We start from the raw sequence: 21,165 nt of genomic DNA, 5'->3' as shown, positions 1-21,165 counted from the left end.
AATCCCATTTTTTCACCGAAAACCACCATTTTTTCACCAATAATCAAATTTTAATTAAGACTAATTAAGACTAATTAACCCACCTACCACAGTTTTACGGACCCAATGGATCAACACCCCAAAAACCCCAAAACCACCCCAAAAATCCCAAAAATCCCCAAAAAATCCCATTTTTTCACCAAAAAACGCCATTTTTTCACCAATAATCAAATTTTAATTAAGACTAATTAAGACTAATTAAAAGTAATTAACCCACCTACCATGGTTTTATGGATCAACACCCCAAAAACCACCCCAAAACCCCCATTTTCCCACCCCAAAATCCCGTTTTTTCACCAAAAAACGCCATTTTTTCACTAACAATCAAAGTTTAATGAACTAATTACCCTCTAATTAAGACTAATTAACCCATCTACCACAGTTTTACACACTAAACAGATCAACACCCCAAAAACCACCCAAAATTCCCATTTTCCCACCCCAAAATCCCGTTTTTTCACCAAAAAACGCCGTTTTTTTTTTGTTTTTTCACCAATAATCACGTTTAATCACTTAATTAACACTAATTAGGGGGCTAATTACCGGGAGCCTTGCGGATGCTGCGCTGCAGGAAGCGCAGGGGCAGCCCCTCGTGCACCACGGTGCAGACGAAGGCGTCGCCCTTGTCCCACTCGTCCCTGGCGACCTCGAGGCGGCTGTAGAGGAAGTGCCGCCCCTCCCCCCCCTTCTCCCGCAGCGGGCCCAGGGTTTGGGGCGAATTCCGGGGGTTTTGGGAGCCCTGGAGCTGCCACTGGACGTCGATGGATTCGGGGAAGAAGCCGCGGACGAGGCAGGTGAGGGAGAGGGTGGGGAGGGAGGAGGAGAGTTCCTCTGGGGGAGGGGGGAAGAGGAAGACGGAGGGGGCGTGGCGTTTTCCTGTGGGGAAAAGAGAGGGAAATTGGAAAATTAGGGGGAGTTTGGTGGAAATTGGGTGGAAATCGGGTGAGAAATGGTGAAAATCTGATGGGAAATGGAGAGAAAATGGCGGGAAACGGAAACAAAATGGCGGAAAGTGGAGACAAAATGGCGGAAAATGGAGGCAAAATGGAGACAAAATGGCGGAAAATGGCGGGAAAATGGAAACAAAATGGCGGAAAGTGGAGACAAAATGGCGGAAAGTGGAGACAAAATGGCGGCAATGGAGACAAAATGGCGGAAAGTGGAGACAAAATGGAGACAAAATGGCGGAAAGTTGAGGGAAAATGGTGGAAAGTTGAGGGAAAATGAAGACAAAATGGCGGAAAACGGAGACAAAATGGCGGAAAGTGGAGGGAAAATGGCGGAATATCGAAACAAAATGGTGGAAAATTGAGGGAAAATGGAGACAAAATGGCGGAAAGTGGAGACAAAATGGCAGAAAATGGAGGCAAAATGGAGACAAAATGGCGGAAAGTTCAGGGAAAATGGAAACAAAATGGCGGAAAGTGGAGACAAAATGGCGGACAACAGAAACAAAATGGAGGGAAAATGGCGGAATATCGAAACAAAATGGCGGAAAACGGAGGGAAAATGGCGGAAAATGAAGGCAAAATGGAGACAAAATGGCGGAAAGTTGAGGGAAAATGGAGACAAAATGGCGGAAAATTGAGGGAAAATGAAGACAAAATGGCGGAAAATGGAGACAAAATGGCGGAAAATGGAGGCAAAATGGAGACAAAATGGAGGCAAAATGGAGACAAAATGGCGGAAAGTTGAGGGAAAATGAAAACAAAATGGCGGAAAATGGAGACAAAATGGCGGCAATGAAGACAAAATGGCGGCAATGGAGACAAAATGGCGGAAAGTGAAGACAAAATGGCGGAAAGTGAAGACAAAATGGCGGCAATGAAGACAAAATGGCGGAAAGTGAAGACAAAATGGCGGAAAGTGGAGACAAAATGGCGGAAATGGAAACAAAATGGCGGAAAGTGGAGACAAAATGGCGGCAATGGAGACAAAATGGCGGCAATGGAGACAAAATGGCGGCAATGGAGACAAAATGGCGGCAATGGAGACAAAATGGCGGAAAATGGAAACAAAATGGCGGAAAATGGAGAAAAATTATGAAAAAATTGTGGAAAAAATCGGGGAAAATTGGAAAAAATTGGGGAAAGATTGGGAAAAATTGTTAAAAAATTGGGGAAAATTGCTGAAAAATTGTGGAAAAAATTGGGGAAAATTGGGAAAAATTGTGGAAAATTGGGGAAAATTGGGGGAAAATTGGGGGGAAAATTGGCAAAAAATTGTGAAAAAATTGTGGAAAATTGTGAAAAATTGAGGGAAAATTAGGAAAAAATTGGGAGGAAAATTGTGAAAAAAATGTGAAAAAATGGGGAAAATTGCTGAAAAATTGAGAAAAAATTGGGGAAAAATTGGGGAAAATTGGGAAAATATTGTGGAAAAATTGGGGAAAATTGGTAACACATTGGTAAAAAATTGTGAAAAAATTGGGGAAAAATCAGGGAAAATTGGGGGAAATTGCTGAAAAAATTGGGGAAAATTGGGGAAAATTTGTTAAAAAATTGGGGAAAATTGCTGAAAAATTGGGGGAAAATTGTGAAAAAATTGGGGAATATAGGGAAAAATCAAGAAAAAATTGAGAAAAAATTGGGGAAAATTGGGGAAAATTTGTGAAAAAATTGGGGAAAATTGGGAAAATATTGTGGGAAATTTAGGGAAAATTGTCAAAAAATTGTTAAAAAATTGGGGAAAAATGCTGAAAAAATTGGGGAAAATTGGGGGAAAATTGTGAAAAAATTGGGGGAAATTGGGAGGAAAATTGGTAAAATTGTGGAAAAATTGTGGAAAAATATGGGAAAAAAATGAGAAAAAATTGGGGAAAAATTGGGGAAAATTGGGGAAAAATTGGGGAAAATTGAGAAAAAATTGGGGAAAATTGCTGAAAAATTTGGGGAAAATTGGGAAAAAATTGTGGAAAAATTGGGGGAAAATTGTGAAAAAAATGGGGAAAATTGCTGAAAAAATTGGGGAAAATTGGGGAAAATTGAGAAAAAATTGGGGAAAATTTGTGGAAAAATTGTTAAAAATTTGTGAAAAAATGGGGAAAAATGTGAAAAAATTGGGGAAAATTGGGAGGAAAATTGTGAAAAAATGGGGAAAATTGCTGAAAAATTGTGAAAAAATTGTGAAAAAATCAGGGAAAATTGGGGGAAAATTGGGGGAAAATTGTGAAAAAATTGGGGAAAAATGGGAAAAATTTGTGAAAAAATTGGGGAAAATTGATGAAAAAATTGGGGAAAATTGCTGAAAAAAATGGGGAAAATGGGGAAAAAATTGGGAAAAATTGGGGAAAAATTGTGAAAAATTGGGGGAAAAATTGGGGGAAAATTGGGGGGAAAATAGGGGAAAAATTGGAAAAAATATGAAAAAATTGGGGAAAATTGGGGGAAAATTGGTAAAATGTTGTGAAAAAATTGGGGAAAATTGGTAAAACATTGGTAAAAATTGTGAAAAAAATTGGGGAAAAAGTGTGAAAAATTGGGTAAAATTGGTAAACCATTGGTAAAAAATTGTGAAAAAATTGGGGAAAAATCAGGGAAAATTGGGGAAAAATTCAGAAAAAATTGGGGAAAAATGGGAAAAATTTGTGAAAAAATTGAGGGAAATTGCTGAAAAAATTAAGAAAAAATTGGGGAAAATTGGGAAAAAATTGAGAAAAATTGGGGAAAATTGCTGGAAAAATTGGGGGAAAATTGGTAAAAAAATTGTGAAAAATTGGGGAAAAATTGGGGAAAAATTGGGGAAAAATCAGGAAAAAAATGAGAAAAAATTGAGAAAAAATTGGGGAAAATAGGGAAAAATCAGGAAAAAAATTGAGAAAAAATGGGGGAAAATTGCTGAAAAAATAGGGGAAAAATCAGGGAAAATTGCGAAAAAATTGTGAAAAAATGGGGAAAAATTGTGAAAAAGTAGGGGAAAATTTGGGAAAAAATTAGGAAAAATTGAGGAAAAAATTGGGAAAAATTGTGAAAAAATTGGGGAAAAATCACCAAAAAACCACCAAAAAAATCAGAATTTTTTTCCGTTAAAAATTGCAAATTTTCCCAATTTTTTTTAACCCTTACCTTGCCTCCTCTCCACCTTCCTCTCCACCGGCGCCGGCAGCTCGGCGTGCCCCACCCGGCAGACGAAGGCGGCGCCGGCCTCCCAGGCGCCGGCGGCCAGCGGGAGCTCGGAGGCGGCCGTGAAGGTCCCGTTGGGGTTGTTGGGGGAAATTGGGGCAAAAAAATGGGGAAAAAATGGGGAAAAAAAATGGGGGAAATTTGGGGGAAAATTGGGGAAAATTGGGGGGAAAATTGGTAAAATATTGTGAAAAAATTGGGGAAAAATTGTGAAAAAATTGGGGAAAAATCAGGGAAAATTGGGGAAAAATTCAGAAAAAATTGGGGAAAAATGGGAAAAATTTGTGAAAAAATTGGGGAAAATTGTTGAAAAAATTGGGGAAAAATTGTGAAAAAATTGGGGAAAAATGGGAAAAATTGGGGAAAAAATTGGGAAAAATTGGGAAAATATTAGGGAAAAATTGCTGAAAATTGCTGAAAAAATTGGGGAAAATTGCTGAAAAATTGTGGAAAAATTATGAAAAAATTGGGAGGAAAATTGTGAAAAAATTGTGAAAAATTTAGGGAAAATTGGTGAAAAATTAGGAGAAAATGGGGAAAAAATTGAGAAAAAATTGGGGAAAATTGGGAGGAAAATTGTGAAAAAATTGGGAAAAAATGGGGAAAATTGCTGAAAATTTTGAGAAAAAATTGGGGAAAAATTGGGGAAAATTGGGGAAAAAATTGGGAAAAATTGCTGAAAATTGCTGAAAAAATTGGGGAAAATTGGGGAAACATTGTGAAAAAATTGTGAAAAAATGGGGGAAAATTGGCAAAAAATTGGGGGAAAATGGGGATAAAATTGGGGAAAATTGGTAAAAAAATTGTGAAAAATCGGGGAAAAATTGGGGAAAAATTGGGGAAAATTATGAAAAAAATATGAAAAATTGGGGAAAAAATTGGGAAAAATTGTGAAAAAATTGGGGAAAAAATCGCCAAAAAATCACCAAAAATCGCCAAAAAATCGGAATTTTTCCTTTAAAAAACTGCAAATTTTGGGGGATTTTTTTTTAACCCTTACCTTGCCTCCTCTCCACCTTCCTCTCCACCGGCGCCGGCAGCTCGGCGTGCCCCACCCGGCAGACGAAGGCGGCGCCGGCCTCCCAGGCGCCGGCGGCCAGCGGGAGCTCGGAGGCGGCCGTGAAGGTCCCGTTGAAGTTGTTGGTCAGGCGCAGGGGGAGGGGCTTGTGGTCCAGCTGGCCACCGCCCACCCGGCTCCAGGTGACCACCAGGCCGTCGTCGCTGGGCAGGTTGGTGACCAGGCACAGCAGCTTGGGAGATTGGGTGATGAACAGGTCCGAGGGCGACGGCGGCAGCGCGAAGACGGCGATGGGCGTCGAGGAGGGGGCTGGGGAGGGAGAGGGTTGGGGTGGGTTGAGTTGGGTTGAGTTGAGTTTGTTGAGTTGAGTTGGGTTGCGTTGAGTTGGTTTGGGTTCAGTTGACTTGGGTTCGTTGGGTTGGGTTGGGTTGAGTTCGTTGGGTTGGGTTGAGTTGAGTTCATTGAGTCGAGTTGAGTTCGTTGGGTTGGGTTGGGTTGAGTTGAGTTGAGTTGGGTTGAGTTCATTGGGTTGGGTTGGGTTGGGTTGGGTTCATTGGGTTGAGTTGGGTTGGGTTGGGTTCATTGGGTTTAGTTGAGTTCATTGAGTTGAGTTGAGTTTGGTTGAGTTGGGTTGAGTTGGGTTCATTGGGTTGACTTGGGTTGGGTTGGGTTGAGTTCATTGAGTTGGGTTGGGTTGGGTTGAGTTGGGTTGGGTTGGGTTGGGTTGGGTTGAGTTGAGTTGGGTTCATTGGGTTGGGTTGAGTTGGGTTGAGTTGGGTCGGGTTTGATAGGGTTGGGTTGAGTTGGGTTGGGTTGGGTTGGGTTGAGTTGAGTTGAGTTGGGTTCATTGGGTTGAGTTGAATTCGTTGGGTTGAGTTGGGTTGGGTTCATTGGGTTGAGTTGGGTTGGGTTTGGGTTGAGTTCATTGAGTTGAGTTGAGTTGGGTTGAGTTCATTGGGTTGGGTTGGGTTGGGTTGGGTTGGGTTGAGTTCGTTTGGTTTGGTTCAGTTGACTTGGGTTGAGTTGGGTTCATTGAGTTGAGTTGGGTTGGGTTGGGTTCATTGGGTTGGGTTTGCTTGAGTTGAGTTCATTGGGTTGAGTTGAATTGACTTGGGTTGAGTTGAGTTTGAGTTGAGTTGAGGATCTTGGAGACCCCAAACCCAACTGGAGAATCCCAAAGACCCCAAAACCTCAACCCAAGACCCCAAAACTCCAAACTTTCCTCAACCAAAGACCCAAAAACCCCAAAAAACTCCAAAATTTGGCCAACCCAAGATCTCAAGAACCTCCGAACTCCAAACTTTGGTCAACCCAAAACTCCAAACTTTGCTCAAACCAAACATCTCAAGAACCTCAAAAAACCCAAAATTTGATCAACCAAAGACCCAAAACCCCCAAAATTTGATCAACCCAAGACCCCAAAAACCCCAAAACTCCAAAATTTGATCAACCCAAGACCTCAAAACCCCCAAAACTCCAAACTTTGGTCAAACCCAAGATCTCAAAAACCTCAAACCCCAAACTTTGCTCAAACCAAAGATCTCAAGAACCTCAAAAACCCCAAATTTCCTCAACCAAAGACCCCAAAAACCCCAAAACTCCAAACTTTGGTCAACCCAAAACTCCAAACTTTGCTCAAACCAAGATCTCAAAAACCCCAAAACCCCCAAACTTTGCTCAACCCAAGACCTCAAAAACCCCAAAAAACTCCAAAATTTGGCCAACCCAAGATCTCAAGAACCCCAAAACCCCCAAACTTTGCTCAAACCAAAGATCTCAAGAACCTCAAAAACCCCAAAATTTGATCAACCAAAGACCCAAAAACCCCAAAACTCCAAACTTTGGTCAACCCAAAACTCCAAACTTTGGTCAACCCAAAACTCCAAACTTTTCTCAACCCAAGACCTCAAAAACCCCAAAACTCCAAACTTTGCTCAAACCAAAGATCTCAAGAACCTCAAAACCCCAAACCTCCCTCAACCCAAAACCCCAAAAACCCCAAAATTCCCCTCAAACCCCGCCCACCTCCAGAAGCCCCGCCCCCCGCACTCACCCTGGCACCTGGCCACCGGCACCTCCTGCACCTCCTGCGCCCCCGCCAGCCGCACCCGGCACGAGAACCTCTGGTGCTGCCACCAATCGGCCGCGCTCACGTTCAGCCGCGACACCGCCCGGAAGGTGCCGGGGGCGTGGCCGGGCGTGGCCTCCTCGGTGTGGGCGCGGCCCGCCTCGATGACGTCACCGTCCGCCAGCCAATCGAGGTCGAGGGCGCGCGGGGAGAAGTCGGAGACCAAGCACAGGAGCTCCACCAGGTCCGGGGCGGGGCAGGATTGGAAGACGGAGACGGTCGGGGGGCGGGGCTTGGATCCGCCTCGGGCTGTTTAATATTCATGAGGAGGAGAGGGTGAGGTCGGAGGAGTGGGCGTGGTCAAAAGGGGGGGGAAAAGGGGGAGGGGAATGGGGAGGTCCTACCTGGGGTGGTGGAGGTGGTGGAGGTGGAGGTGGGTGGAGATCGGGAGGTTGGGAGGGCTTGGAGGAATTTGGAGAAAGGCGGGGTTGGAGAACCTCGAGGGCCTTGGAGAACCTCAAGGAGCTCAAGAAAGTCAAGGTTGGAGAACCTCAAGAACCTTGGAGAACCTCAAGGAGCTCAAGGACCTTGGAGAACCTTGAAGGACCTCAAAGACCTTGGAGGATCTCAAGAACCTTGGAGGACCTCGAGGGCCTTGGAGAACCTCAAGGATCTTGGAGGACCTCAAGGTTGGAGAACCTCGAGGATCTCAAGGACCTTGGAGAACCTTGAGGAGCTCAAGAACCTTGGACAACCTCAAGGACCTTGGAGAACCTCAAGGCTGGAGAACCTCAAGAACCTTGAAGGATCTTGAGGACCTTGGAGAATCTCAAAGACCTTGAAGAACCTCAAGGACCTTGAAGAACCTCGAGGAGCTCAAGGACCTTGGAGAACCTCAAGGTTAGAGAACCTTGAAGGACCTCAAGGACCTTGAAGAATCTCAAGGACCTTGGAGAACCTCAAGGTTGGAGGATCTCAAGGACCCTGGAGGACCCTGAGGACTTTGGAGAACCTCAAGGGCCCTGGAGAACCTCAAGAACTTTGAAGAACCTCGAGGTTGAAGGATCTCGAGGACCTTGGAGAACCTTGAGGAGCTCAAAGACCTTGAAGAACCTCAAAGACCTTGGAGAACCTCGAGGGCCTTGGAGGACCTCAAGGTTGGAGGATCTCAAGAACCTTGGAGAACCTCGAGGAGCTCAAGGACCTTGGAGGACCTCAAGGACCTTGAAGACCCTCAGGCTTGGAGGATCTCAAAGACCTTGAAGAACCTCGAGGATCTTGAAGAACCTCAAGGAGCTCAAAGACCTTGGAAAACCTCAAGGACCTTGGAGGACCTCAGGTTGGAGAACCTCAAGAACCTTGAAGAACCTCGAGGAGCTCAATGACCTTGGAGGACCTCAAGGTTGGAGAACCTTGGAGAACCTCAAGGACCTTGGAGGACCTGGAGGACCTTGGAGAACCTCAAGGTTGGAGAACCTCGAGGAGCTCAAGGGCCTTGGAGAACCTCGAGGTTGGAGACCCTTGGAGAACCTCAAGGACTTTGAAGAACCTCGAGGTTGGAGGATCTCAAGGGCCTTGGAGAACCTCAAGGACCTTGGAGAACCTTGAAGGACCTCAAGGACCTTGGAGGACCTGGAGGATCTTGAGGACCTTGGAGAACCTCAAGGACCTTGGAGAACCTCAAGGACCTTGGAGACTCTCAAGGGCCTTGGAGAACCTCGAGGTTGGAGAACCTTGAAGGACCTCAAGAACCTTGAAGGATCTTGAGGAGCTCAAGGACCTTGGAGAACCTCGAGGAGCTCAAGAAACTCAAGGTTGGAGGATCTCAAAGACCTTGGAGAACCTCAAGGATCTTGGAGAACCTCGAGGATCTCAAGGATCTTGGAGAACTTCAAGGTTGGAGGATCTCAAAGACCTTGAAGAACCTCGAGGTTGGAGACCCTTGGAGAACCTCGAAGACCTTGGAGGACCTGGAGGACCTTGAGGACCTTGAAGAACCTCAAGGGCCTTGAAGAACCTCAAGGAGCTCAAGGACCTTGGAGAACCTCAAGGGCCTTGGAGAACCTTGAGGACCTTGGAGAACCTCGAGGACCTTGGAGAACCTCAAGGTTGGAGAACTTTGGAGAACCTCGAGGAGCTCAAAGACCTTGAAGAACCTCAAGGATCTTGGAGGACCTCAAGGTTGAAGAACCTCAAGAACCCTGAAGAACCTCGAGGATCTCGAGGACCTTGGAGAACCTCGAGGAGCTCAAGAAACTCAAGGTTGGAGAACCTTGAGGTTGGAGGATCTCGAGGACTTTGGAAAAAATCCCTCAAAACTTTGGGAAAAATCCCTCAAAAAATTTGGGGGAAAATCCCTCAAAAATTTGGGGAAAAATCCCCCCAAAATTTGGGGAAAAAAATCCCAAAAAATTTGGAAAATTCCCCAAAAATTTGGGGAAAAATCCCTAAAAAATTTGGAAAAATTCCCCAAAAATTTGGGGAAAAATCCCTCAAAAATTTTTGGGAAAAATCCCCAAAAAATTTTGAAAAAATCCCTAAAAATTTGGGGAAAAATCCCTCAAAAAATTTGGAAAAAATCCCTAAAAAATTTGGAAAAAATCCCCAAAATTCGGGGAAAAAATCCCTCAAAATTTCGGGTGAAATTTCGGCTTTTTTGGTTGAAATTTCGGGTGAAATTTCGGCTTTTTTGGTTGAAATTTCGGGTGAAATTTCGGCTTTTTTGGTTGAAATTTCGGGTGAAATTTCGGCTTTTTTGGGGTCTTTTTTTCGGACCTACCTGAGCTCTTGGTGGGCTCAACCTGGACACGCCCAGCGTGGGCGGGGCCTACGAAGATTCAAGGTCGACATTTGCATATTTCGAACTCCCCACCCCCCTCATTTGCATATTTGAGGGTGGGGGAGGGGAGTGGGCGGGGCCAGGACCTACCTGGGGTTGAGACCTTTTTGGGCGTGGAGGGGGCGGAGCCTATGGAGATTTGGGAGGGACATTTGCATATTTCAACACCCCCCCTCCTCATTTGCATATTTGAGGGTGGGGTGGGCGGGGCCAGCGAGGGTCCGGGGGGCGGAGACCCCGAAAAAGCCAAAATTTGGGCAAAAGGAGAAGTTGGAGGTCCCGAACCCAAAGAGCCCAAAAAAATCCCAAAATTTGGTCAAATAAAGCCCGAAAACCCCCAAAAAAACCCCAAAAAAATCCCAAAATTTGGTCAACCTAAGACCCAAAAACCCCCGAAAAAATCCCAAAATTTGGCCAAATAAAGACCCAAAAAACCCCGAAAACCCCCAAAATTTGGTCAACCTAAGACCCAAAAAACCCCCCAAAAAAACCCCGAAATTTGGTCAAATAAAGCCCCCCAAAAAATCCCCAAATTTGGTCAAATAAAGACCAAAAAAACCCTGAAAAAACCCCAAAATTTGGTCAAATAAAGACCCCCAAAAACCCCAAAATTTGGTCAATTAAAGACCCCAAAAACCCCCCAAAAAACCCCCCAAAAAACCCCCAAAATTTGGTCAAATAAAGACCCAAAAACCCCTGAAAAAAACCCAAAATTTGGTCAAAGAAAGACCCCAAAAACCCCCAAAAAAACCCCAAAATTTGATCAAAGAAAGCCCCAAAAAACCCCAAAAATTGATCGAATAAAGCCCCAAAAAACCCCCAAAAAACCCCAAAATTTTGGTCAAATAAAGACCCCAAAAACCCCTGAAAAAAACCCAAAATTTGGTCAAATGAAACCCCAAAAACTCCCAAAAATTTGGTCAAATAAAGACCCCAAAACCCCCCCAAAAAAACCCCAAAAAATTCCCAAAATTTGCTCAAACAAAGACCCCAAAACCCCCCAAAAAATCCCAAAAAAACCCCAAAAAATTTGCTCAAATACAGCCCCAAAAAACCCCAAAATCTGGTCAAATAAAGACCCAAAAAGCCCCCAAAAAAAACCCAAAAAATTCCCAAAATTTGCTCAAACAAAGACCCCAAAACCCCCCAAAAAAACCCCAAAAAAACCCCAAAAAATTTGCTCAAATAAAGCCCCAAAAAGCCCCAAAATTTGGTCAAATAAAGACCCAAAAAAACCCAAAAAAACCCCCAAAATTTCATCAACCAAAGCCCCAAAACCCAAAAAAAACCCCCAAAAAACCCCAAAATTGGTCAAATAAAGCCCCAAAAAGCCCCGAAAAAAATCCAAAATTTCATCAACCAAAGACCCAAAAACCCCCCAAAAAAACCGCAAAATTTGGTCAATTAAAGCCCCCAAAAAACCCCAAAATTTGGTCAATTAAAGACCCCAAAAACCCCAAAAACCCCCCGAAAAAAACCCAAAAATTTGCTCAAAAAAAACCCCAAAAACCCCCAAAATTTGGTCAACCTAAGACCCAAAAAAACCCAAAATTTGGTCAAAAAAAACCCCCAAAAACCCCCAAAATTTGGTCAATTAAAGACCCCAAAACCCCTGAAAAAAACCCAAAAAAATCCCAAAATTTACTCAAAAAAACCCCCCAAAAAACCCCAAAATTCGCTCAAACCCCAAACCCCCCCAACCCCCCGAGGCCCCGCCCCTTCCCCTCAAAGCCCCGCCCCTTCCCCTCAAAGCCCCGCCCCCTGACCTTCGACCCGGACGCTCTTGGAGCTCCCGGTGGCCTCGTGCCGGACGCTGCAGGTGAAGCCCCCGGAGCTTCCGGAACCTTCCGGGAGCAGGAGGCGACTTCCGGCCTTGCCGAGCCCTGATTGGCCGAGCACGGGCGCGATGGGGGCGGGGCCAGAGCCGGGAGGGGAGGGGCTCCAGCTGAAGGTGACGGGGGCGGGGCGGAAGCCCAGGGCCAAGCAGCCAATGGGGAGCGAGGGGGCGGAGCCAGAGGAGGAGGAGCAGGACAATGGGAAGACGGAGGGAGGGGTGGAGCCACCTGGAAGAGGAAAAGGGGCGGGGTTTAAAGTGGGCGGGGTTTAAAGGGGTGGGGTTTAAAAGGGGCGGGGTTTTTAAAAGGGGCGGGGGTTAAAAATTTCCCCGATTTTTTACGATTTTTTCACAATTTTTAAAAAATTTTTTTACAATTTTTTTACAATTTTTTTACAAATTTTTCCCCAATTTTTTTCCAAATTTTTCCCAATTTTCCCCCAATTTTCCCCCAAATTTCCCCCATTTTTTCCCCCAATTTTTTTCACAATTTTTCCCCGATTTTTGCCAAATTTCCACATTTTTTCCAATTTTTTTTACAATTTTTCACCAAATTTTCCCCAATTTTTTTCCAAATTTTTCCCAATTTTCCCCCAAATTTTCCCCCAATTTTCCCCCAATTTTCCACCAAATTTTCCCCCCAATTTTTACCAATTTTTCACCAATTTTTTTACAATTTTCCCCCAATTTTTTACAAATTTTCCCCCATTTTTTCAAATTTTTCCCCATTTTTCCCCCAATTTTTTCACAATTTTTCCCCGATTTTTGCCAAGTTTTCCCCCTTTTTTCACCAATTTTTTTACAATTTTCCCCCAATTTTTTTCCAAATTTTCCCCAAATTTTCCCCCAAATTTTCCCCCTTTTTTCCCCAATTTTTTTTACAATTTTCCACCAAATTTTCCCCGATTTTTTTTACAATTTTTCCCCATTTTTCCCCCAAATTTTCCCCAATTTCCCCCAAATTTTCCCCCAAACTTTCCCCCAAATTTTTTACAATTTTCCACCAAATTTTCCCCCATTTTTTCCCCAATTTTTTACAAATTTTCCTCCGATTTTTTTTACAATTTTTCTCAATTTTTGCCAAATTTCCCCAATTTTTTAAAATTTTTCCACCAATTTTTCCCCAATTTTTTACAATTTTTCCCCATTTTTCCCCCAATTTTTTTTACAATTTTCCCCCAATTTTCCCTTAATTTTCGTCCGATTTTTCCAAATTTTTTCCTGATTTTTTTTCCCCATTTTCCCCAAATCTGCCCCATAGATCCCATCCTGCCCCATAGAAAATCCCATAGGGGCTCTCCTGCCCATAGATCCCGAATCTGCCCATAGAAAATCCCATAGGGGTCACTCGGCCCCATAGAAAATCCTATAGGGGCACTCGGACCCATAGAAAACCCTATAGGGGCTCTCCTGCCCCATAGATCCCAATCCTGCCCCATAGATCCCAATCCTGCCCCATAGATCCCCCTACTCTATATGGACCCTACAGTACAGCTGGGGCACCCCTGCCCCATAGATCCCAAATCTGCCCACAGATCCCATCCTGCCCCATAGATCCCAAATCCTGCCCCATAGATCCCTCCTGCTCTATAGGAATAGTTTAGGGATCCCCTGCCCCATAGATCCCCCTGCTCTATAGGGACCCTACAGTACAGCTGGGGCACCCCCGGCCCCATAGATTCCAATCCTGCCCCATAGATCCCAATCCTGCCCCATAGAAAATCCTATAGGGACTTTCCTGCCCCATAGATCCCAATCCTGCCCCATAGATCCCGAATCTGCCCCATAGATCCCCCCTGCTCTATAGGGACCCTACAGTACGGCTGGGCACCATCCTGCCCCATAGATCCCAAATCTGCCCCATAGATCCCAATCCGCCCCACAGATCCCATCCGGACCCATAGATCCCAATCCTGCCCCATAGATCCCAAATTCCACCCCATAGATCCCATCCTGCCCCATAGAAAATCCTATAGGGGCTCTCCTGCCCCATAGATCCCAATCCTGCTCTATAGGGACCCTACAGTACAGCTGGGGCACCCCCTGCCCCATAGATCCCATTCCTGCCCCATAGAAAATCCTATAGGGCTGTTCCTGCCCCATAGATCCCGAATCCTGCCCCATAGATCCATCCCCCTGCTCTATAGGGACCCTACAGTACAGCTGGGGGACCCCTGCCCCATAGATCCCAAATTCCGCCCCATAGATCCCAAATCTGCCCCATAGATCCCAATCCCGCCCCATAGATCCCAATCCTGCCCCATAGATCCCCCTGCTCTATAGGGACCCTACAGTACAGCTGGGGCACCTCCTGCCCCATAGATCCCAATCCCGCCCCATAGAAAATCCTATAGGGCTGTTCCTGCCCCATAGATCCCAATCCTGCCCCATAGATCCCTAAATCTGCCCCATAGATCCCAATCCTGCCCCATAGATCCCCCTACTCTATATGGACCCTACAGTACAGCTGGGGCACCCCCCTGCCCCATAGATCCCAAATTCTGCCCCATAGATCCCAATTCCACCCCATAGATCCCATCCTGCCCCGTAGAAAATCCTATAGGGGCTCTGCTGCCCCATAGATCCCAATCCTGCCCCATAGATCCCAGACTGCTCCTATAGAGTAGGGGGATCTATGGGGCAGGATTGGGATCTATGGGGCGGATTTGGGATCTATGGGGCAGGAACGTCCCTATAGGATTTTCTATGGGGCAGGATTGGGATCTATGGGTCCGAGTGACCCCTATGGGATTTTCTATGGGGCACGATTGGGATCTATGGGGCAGAATTGGGATCTATGGGGCAGGAATGGATCTATGGGTCCGAGTGCCCCCTATAGGATTTTCTATGGGGCAGGAATGGATCTATGGGTCCGAGTGCCCCCTATAGGATTTTCTATGGGGCGGGATTGGGATCTATGGGGTAGGATTGGGATCTATGGGGCAGAATTGGGATCTATGGGGCAGGAACGTCCCTATAGGATTTTCTATGGGTCCGAGTGCCCCTATAGGATTTTCTATGGGGCAGATTCGGGATCTATGGGGCAGAATTGGGATCTATGGGGCAGGAGAGCCCCTATAGGATTTTCTATGGGGCAGGACGCGATCTATGGGGCAGGATTGGGATCTATGGGGCAGGAACGTCCCTATGGGATTTTCTATGGGTCCGAGTGCCCCTATAGGATTTTCTATGGGGCAGATTCGGGATCTATGGGGCAGATTCGGGATCTATGGGGCGGATTCGGGATCTATGGGGCAGGAACGTCCCTATAGGATTTTCTATGGGGCAGTACAGGATCTATGGGGTGGAATTTGGGATCTATGGGGCAGGATTGGGATCTATGGGGCAGGAGAGCCCCTATAGGATTTTCTATGGGTCCGAGTGACCCTATAGGATTTTCTATGGGGCAGATTCGGGATCTATGGGGCAGGGGGGTCCCAAATCCGCCCCACAGATCCCAAATCCGCCCCACAATTCCCATCTTTTCCACCCTTTTTTTGCCCTTTTTCACCCCAAATTTCTCCCCAAAATTCCCAATTTTTGGGGCCCTTTTATCCCAAATTTTCCCCCCAAATTTCCCTCTCAAAATTCCAATTTTTTCCCTAATTTTCCCACCATTTTTGGCCCATTTAATCCCAATTTTCCTCGCCCAAAAATTCCCTTTTTTCCCCCATTTTCCGCCTTTTTCCCCTCAAATTTCCTCCCCCAAATTCCCTTTTTTTACCCAATTTTTTCCCTTTTCCCCCCAAAATTTCCCTTCCTAAAAATCCCCCATTTTTACCCCAAATTTCCTTCTCAAAAATCCCCAATTTCTCCCCAAAATGCTCCAAAAATTCCCATTTTTTCCCATTTTTTCCCCATTTTTCCCCATTTTCCCCCATTTTTACCAATTTTCCCCTTTTCCACCCCAAATTTCCTCCCCAAAAATCCCCAATTCCCCCAAAAATTCCCTTTCCCACCATTTCCCCCAAAATGCCCCAAAAATTCCCATTTTTTTACCATTTTTCACCATTTTTCCCCATTTTTCCCCATTTTTTACCAAGTTTTCCCTTTTCCACCCCAAATTTCCTCCCCAAAATTCCCCAATTTTCCCCAAAATTCCCTTTCCCACCGTTTCCCCCCAAAATGCCCCAAAAATTCCGATTTTTTCCCCGTTTTTCCCCATTTTTCCCCATTTTTCCCCATTTTTCCCCATTTTCACCAATTTTCCCCTTTTCCACCCCAAATTTCCTCCCCAAAATTCCCCAATTTTCCCCAAAATTCCCTTTTCCCACCGTTTCCCCCCAAAATGCCCCAAAAATTCCGATTTTTTCCCCATTTTTTCCCATTTTCCCCCATTTTTTACCAATTTTCCCCTTTTCCACCCCAAATTTCCTCCCCAAAATTCCCCAATTTTCCCCAAAATTCCCTTTCCCACCATTTCCCCCAAAATGCTCCAAAAATTCCGATTTTTTTACCATTTTTCCCCATTTTCCCCATTTTTCCCCATTTTTACCAAATTTTCCCCTTTTCCACCCCAAATTTCCTCCCCAAAATTCCCCAATTCCCCCAAAATTCCCTTTTCCCACCGTTTCCCCCAAAATGCTCCAAAAATTCCCATTTTTTTTACCATTTTTCCCCATTTTTCCCCCATTTTCACCAATTTTCCCCTTTTCCACCCCAAATTTCCTCCCCAAAATTCCCCAATTCCCCCAAAATTCCCTTTTCCCACCGTTTCCCCCCAAAATGCCCCAAAAATTCCGATTTTTTCCCCATTTTTTCCCCGTTTTTCCCCATTTTTTCCCCGTTTTTCCCCATTTTTCCCCATTTTTTACCAATTTTCCCCTTTTTCACCCCAAATTTCAGCCCCTCCTCACCTGCCCCGCTCGCAGCTCCTTCTCCGTCCTCTCCTGGGCCCCTCCCCCCTTCCCGCCCCTCCCCCCACCCCCAAATTTCCCCTTTTTGGCCCCAAAAAGCGGCCCCGGGGCGCCCTCGTGTGGCCGAACCCGGGAATTGCATCAAAAATTTGAATTTTTGGCCTTTTTTGGGTCCAAATTTTCCCATTTTTGGGGCTTTTTTCCCCAAATTTTCCCCCCAAAAATTCCAATTTTGGGGATATTTTTGTGCCATTTTATCCCGAATTTTCCCCCCAAAAATTTCCCATTTTTGGGCCGATTTTGGGTCGTTTCAACCCAAATTTTTTGGCCAAAATTCCAAATTTTTGGGACATTTTTAGGCCATTTTTTCCCCAAATTTTCCTCCCTAAATTCCAAATTTTTGGGCCATTTTGGAGCCATTTTTTCCCCCAATTTTCCCCAAATTTGCCCTCCCAAAAAATTCCAATTTTGGGGACATTTTTGTGCCATTTTATCCCAAATTTTCCTGCCCAAAAGTTCCCATTTTTGGCTCTTTTTACCCCAAATTTCCCAATTTTTTGGGTCTTTTTAGCCCAAATCCCCCCCCCCAAAAATTCCAATTTTGGGGACATTTTTGTGCCATTTTTAACCAAATTTTCCTCCCCAAAAATTCCCATTTTTGGCTCTTTTTACCCCAAAATTTCCGATTTTTTTTGGCTCTTTTTATCCCAAATTTCCCATTTTTTGGGGTCTTTTTAGCCCAAATTTGCCCCCCAAAAATTCCAATTTTGGGGACATTTTTGTGCCATTTTATCCCAAATTTTCCTCCCCAAAAATTCCCATTTTTGGCTCTTTTTAGCCCAAAATTTCCCTCTTTTTTTGGGGTCTTTTTTCCCCAAAATTTCCCCCCCAAAAAATTCCAATTTTGGGGACATTTTTGTGCCATTTTTTCCCCAATTTTCCTCCCCCAAAATTCCCATTTTTGGCTCTTTTTAGCCCAAATTTCCCATTTTTTTAGGACTTTTTCCCCCCCAAAAATTCCAATTTTGGGGATATTTTGGTGCCATTTTTTACCAAATTTTCCTCTCAAAAATTTCCCAATTTTTGGGCCGATTTTGCATCGTTTCAACCCAAATTTTTTGGCCAAAATTCCCGATTTTTGGGGACATTTTATCCCAAATTTTTCCCCTCCAAATTCTAAAATTTGGGGCAATTTTGGGCTGAAATTTTGGGAATTTTTAAAAAAATTTTGAGGAAATTTTTGGGGATTTTTTGGGAGTTTTTGAGGGGAAATTTTGGGGAATTTTCTTGAATTTTTGAGGGAAATTTTTGGGTCATTTTCCCCCAAAATTTCCTCCCCAAATTCCAAATTTTGGGGCCATTTTTGAGCCATTTTTTTCCCCAAATTCCCTTTTTTTGGACACTTTTCCCCCCAAAATTTCCCCTCAAAAAAATTCCAATTTTTGGGCCATTTTTGGATTTTCTTTTTTTCCCCCAATTTTTCCCCTCAAAATTTTCCCAAAATTCCAATTTTTAACCATTTTGGGGCTTTTTCACCCCAAATTTCCATTCAAAAATTCCAATTTTTCCACAATTTTTTTTGGCCATTTTATCCCAAATTTCCCCCCCCAAAAATCCAAATTTTCCCCAAAATTTCCACCCAAATTCTGAATTTTTTACCATTTTTACCATTTTTGGGCCATCTCACCCCAAAATTCCCCCAAAATTCCAATTTTCACCATTTTTCCACCATTTCCCCCCAAAATTCCCCCCAAATTTCCCCAAAATTCCCATTTTTAACATTTTACCATTTTTGCCCATTTCACCCCAAATTTCCCTCCCAAAATTCCCCCAAAATTTCCATTTTTTCCCCCAAATTTTCCCCCAAAAATCCCAATTTTTTCCCATTTTTTTCCCATTTTCGGCCACTTTTCCCCCAAATTTCCCTCCAATCCCAAATTTTCAACATTTTCACCAATTTCCCCATTTTTTCCCCCAAATTTCCCTCCCATTTCCCCCCCCCAAATTCCAAATTTTATTTTTTCCCAAAAATTCCAAATTTTTTTCCCATTTTTTCCCCATTTTCCCCCAAATTTCCCTCCCGAAATTCCCAATTTTTTTTAATTCCCTCCCAAATTTTCCCGTTTTTCTCATTTTTCACCCCAATTTTCCCTCCCCCAGGGCCGCAGCCAATCAGGAGCCGCGGGAGGCCGCGCGGGAGCCAATCAGGAGCGAGCGGATCCGGGCGGGAGCCAATCAGGAGCCTCCGTGCGGCGGGGGGCGGAGCCTGCGGGGGAAAAGAAAACGAGGCTGAAATTTGGGGCGAATTTGGGGGATTTTGGGCAAATTTGGGGGAAATTTTCGGGAATTTTGGGGGGAAATTTTGGGGAAAATTTGGGGGAAATTTTGGGAGAAATTTTGTGGAATTTGGGGAAAAATTTGGGAAAATTTTCAGAAATTTTGGGGAAAATTTTGGAGAAAATTTCGGGGAAATTTGGGAGAAATTTTCTGGAATTTGGGGCAAAATTTTGGGGAAATTTTTTGGGGGAAATTTGGGGAAATTTTGGGGAAAATTTTCAGAAATTTTGGGGAAAATTTTGGGAGAAAATTTTGGGGAATTTTGGGGAAAATTTGGGAGAAATTTTGGGGGAAATTTTGGGGAAATTTGGGAAAATTTTTCTGGAATTTTGGGGAAATTTTGGGGGAATTTTTTGGGATTTTTTGGGGGAAAATTTGGGGAATTTGGGAAAAATTTTCTGAAATTTTTGGGGAAATTTGGGGGAAACTTGGGGAAATTTTTGGGGATTTTGGGGAAATTTGGGAGAAATTTTTTGAGATTTTGGGGGAAAATTTTAAAAGAAATTTTTGGGGGGAATTTTGGGCGGAATTTTGGGGGGAATTTTGGGGGAAATTTTTGGGGATTTTTTGGGGAGAATTTTTGGGGATTTTTTGGGGAGAATTTGGGGGAATTTTTGGGGAGAATTTTTGGGGGAATTTTGGGGGAATTTTCTTGAATTTTTGAGGGAAATTTTTGGGGAGAATTTTTGGGGAATTTTGGGGGATTTTGGGGGGAAATTTTGGGGATTTTTTTGAGGGAATTTTGGGGGGAATTTGGGGGAATTTTTGGGGGGAATTTTTTGGGAATTTTGGGGAATTTTTGGGGGGATTTTTGGGGATTTTGGGGGGGGAATTTTGGGGGAGTTTTGGGGGGATTTTTGGGGAATTTTTGGGGAATTTTGTGGGGAATTTTTGGGGAAATTTGGGGGATTTTTCTTGAATTTTTGAGGGAAATTTTTGGGGGAAATTTTGGGGAATTTTTGGGGGGAATTTTGGGGGGAATTTTGGGGGGATTTTTTGGGGGAAATTTTCTTGAATTTTTGAGGGAAATTTTTGGGGGGAATTTTGGGGGAAATTTTTGGGGAATTTTGAGGGGAATTTTTGGGGGGAATTTTTGGGGGGAATTTTGGGAGCTGGGACTGGTCCGGACTGGCCTGAACTGGTTTGGACTGGTCCAAACTGGGAATGCTGGAGCTGGGACTGGTTCTAAACTGGTCCAGACCGGTCTGAACTGGTCTAAACTGGTTTGGACTGGTCTAAACTGGTTTAGGTTGGGCTGGACTGGTCCAAACTGGGAATGCTGGGGCTGGGACTGGTTCTAAACTGGTTCAGGCTGGTTGGGACTGGTCTAAACTGGTTTAAGCTGGTTTGGACTGGTCCAAACTGGGAATTTTGGAGCTGGGACTGGTTCTAAACTGGCCTGGACTGGTCTAAACTGGTTTAAGCTGGTTTGGACTGGGAATGCTGGGGCTGGGATCGGTTCTAAGCTGGTTTGGACTGGTCTAAACTGGTCTAAACTGGTTTAGGCGGTTCTAAACTGGTCCAGACTGGTTTAGGTTGGGCTGGACTGGTTCTAAACTGGTTTAAAACTGGTCTGGACTGGTTTAAGCTGGTTTAGGACTGGTCTAAACTGGTTTAAGCTGAGCTGGACTGGTCTAAACTGGTTTAGACTGGACCAAACTGGTTTAAACTGGGAATGCTGGGGCTGAGACTGGTTCTGAACTGGTCTGGACTGGTTTAAACTGGTCTAAACTGGGAATGCTGGGGCTGGGACTGGTCTAAACTGGTTTAAGCTGGTTTGGACTGGTTTAAACTGGTCCAAACTGGTCCAAACTGGTCCAAACTGGTCCAAACTGGTCCAGACTGGTTTAAGCTGGGGAGGATTTTAAACCCGGCTCCAGCCCCCCCCACCCACCCCCAAATTTGGGGTTTTTGGCCCCAAAAAATTCCCCCAAAAATTCCCCAAAAAATTCCCCCCACCCAAAATCCAGGCCGGGCTTTGCCGATCCCAAAAATCCCCGAATCGAACCCAAAAATGGGAGCTGAGTTAAAAAAAGGAAAAAATCACCGAAAA

The 21,165-nt window shown here is 44.5% G+C and overlaps 1 long non-coding RNA gene and 1 gene segment (V, D, J or C); both read right to left on the bottom strand.

The window, feature by feature from the left end:
* Positions 1 to 538: 538 nt before the first annotated feature.
* Positions 539 to 13,811, bottom strand: LOC143696645 (Ig mu chain C region-like). The segment is given in 6 exon segments: positions 539 to 915; positions 4,104 to 4,263; positions 5,153 to 5,487; positions 7,232 to 7,555; positions 11,852 to 12,148; positions 13,736 to 13,811. Coding segments are annotated over 6 exon segments (1,533 nt in total).
* Positions 7,563 to 10,366, bottom strand: LOC143696679 (uncharacterized). The gene is made up of 3 exons (XR_013186044.1): positions 10,176 to 10,366; positions 10,026 to 10,073; positions 7,563 to 7,707 (listed from the first exon to the last, which is right to left on the bottom strand). It is a non-coding gene; the product is annotated as an uncharacterized LOC143696679 (long non-coding RNA).
* Positions 13,812 to 21,165: the final 7,354 nt, after the last annotated feature.

Source organism: Agelaius phoeniceus, chromosome 37, assembly GCF_051311805.1.
Source record: "Agelaius phoeniceus isolate bAgePho1 chromosome 37, bAgePho1.hap1, whole genome shotgun sequence".
Lineage (NCBI taxonomy): Eukaryota > Metazoa > Chordata > Aves > Passeriformes > Icteridae > Agelaius > Agelaius phoeniceus.
Note: the sequence above shows the minus strand (reverse complement) of the source record. Positions and strands in the feature narration are given on the sequence as shown.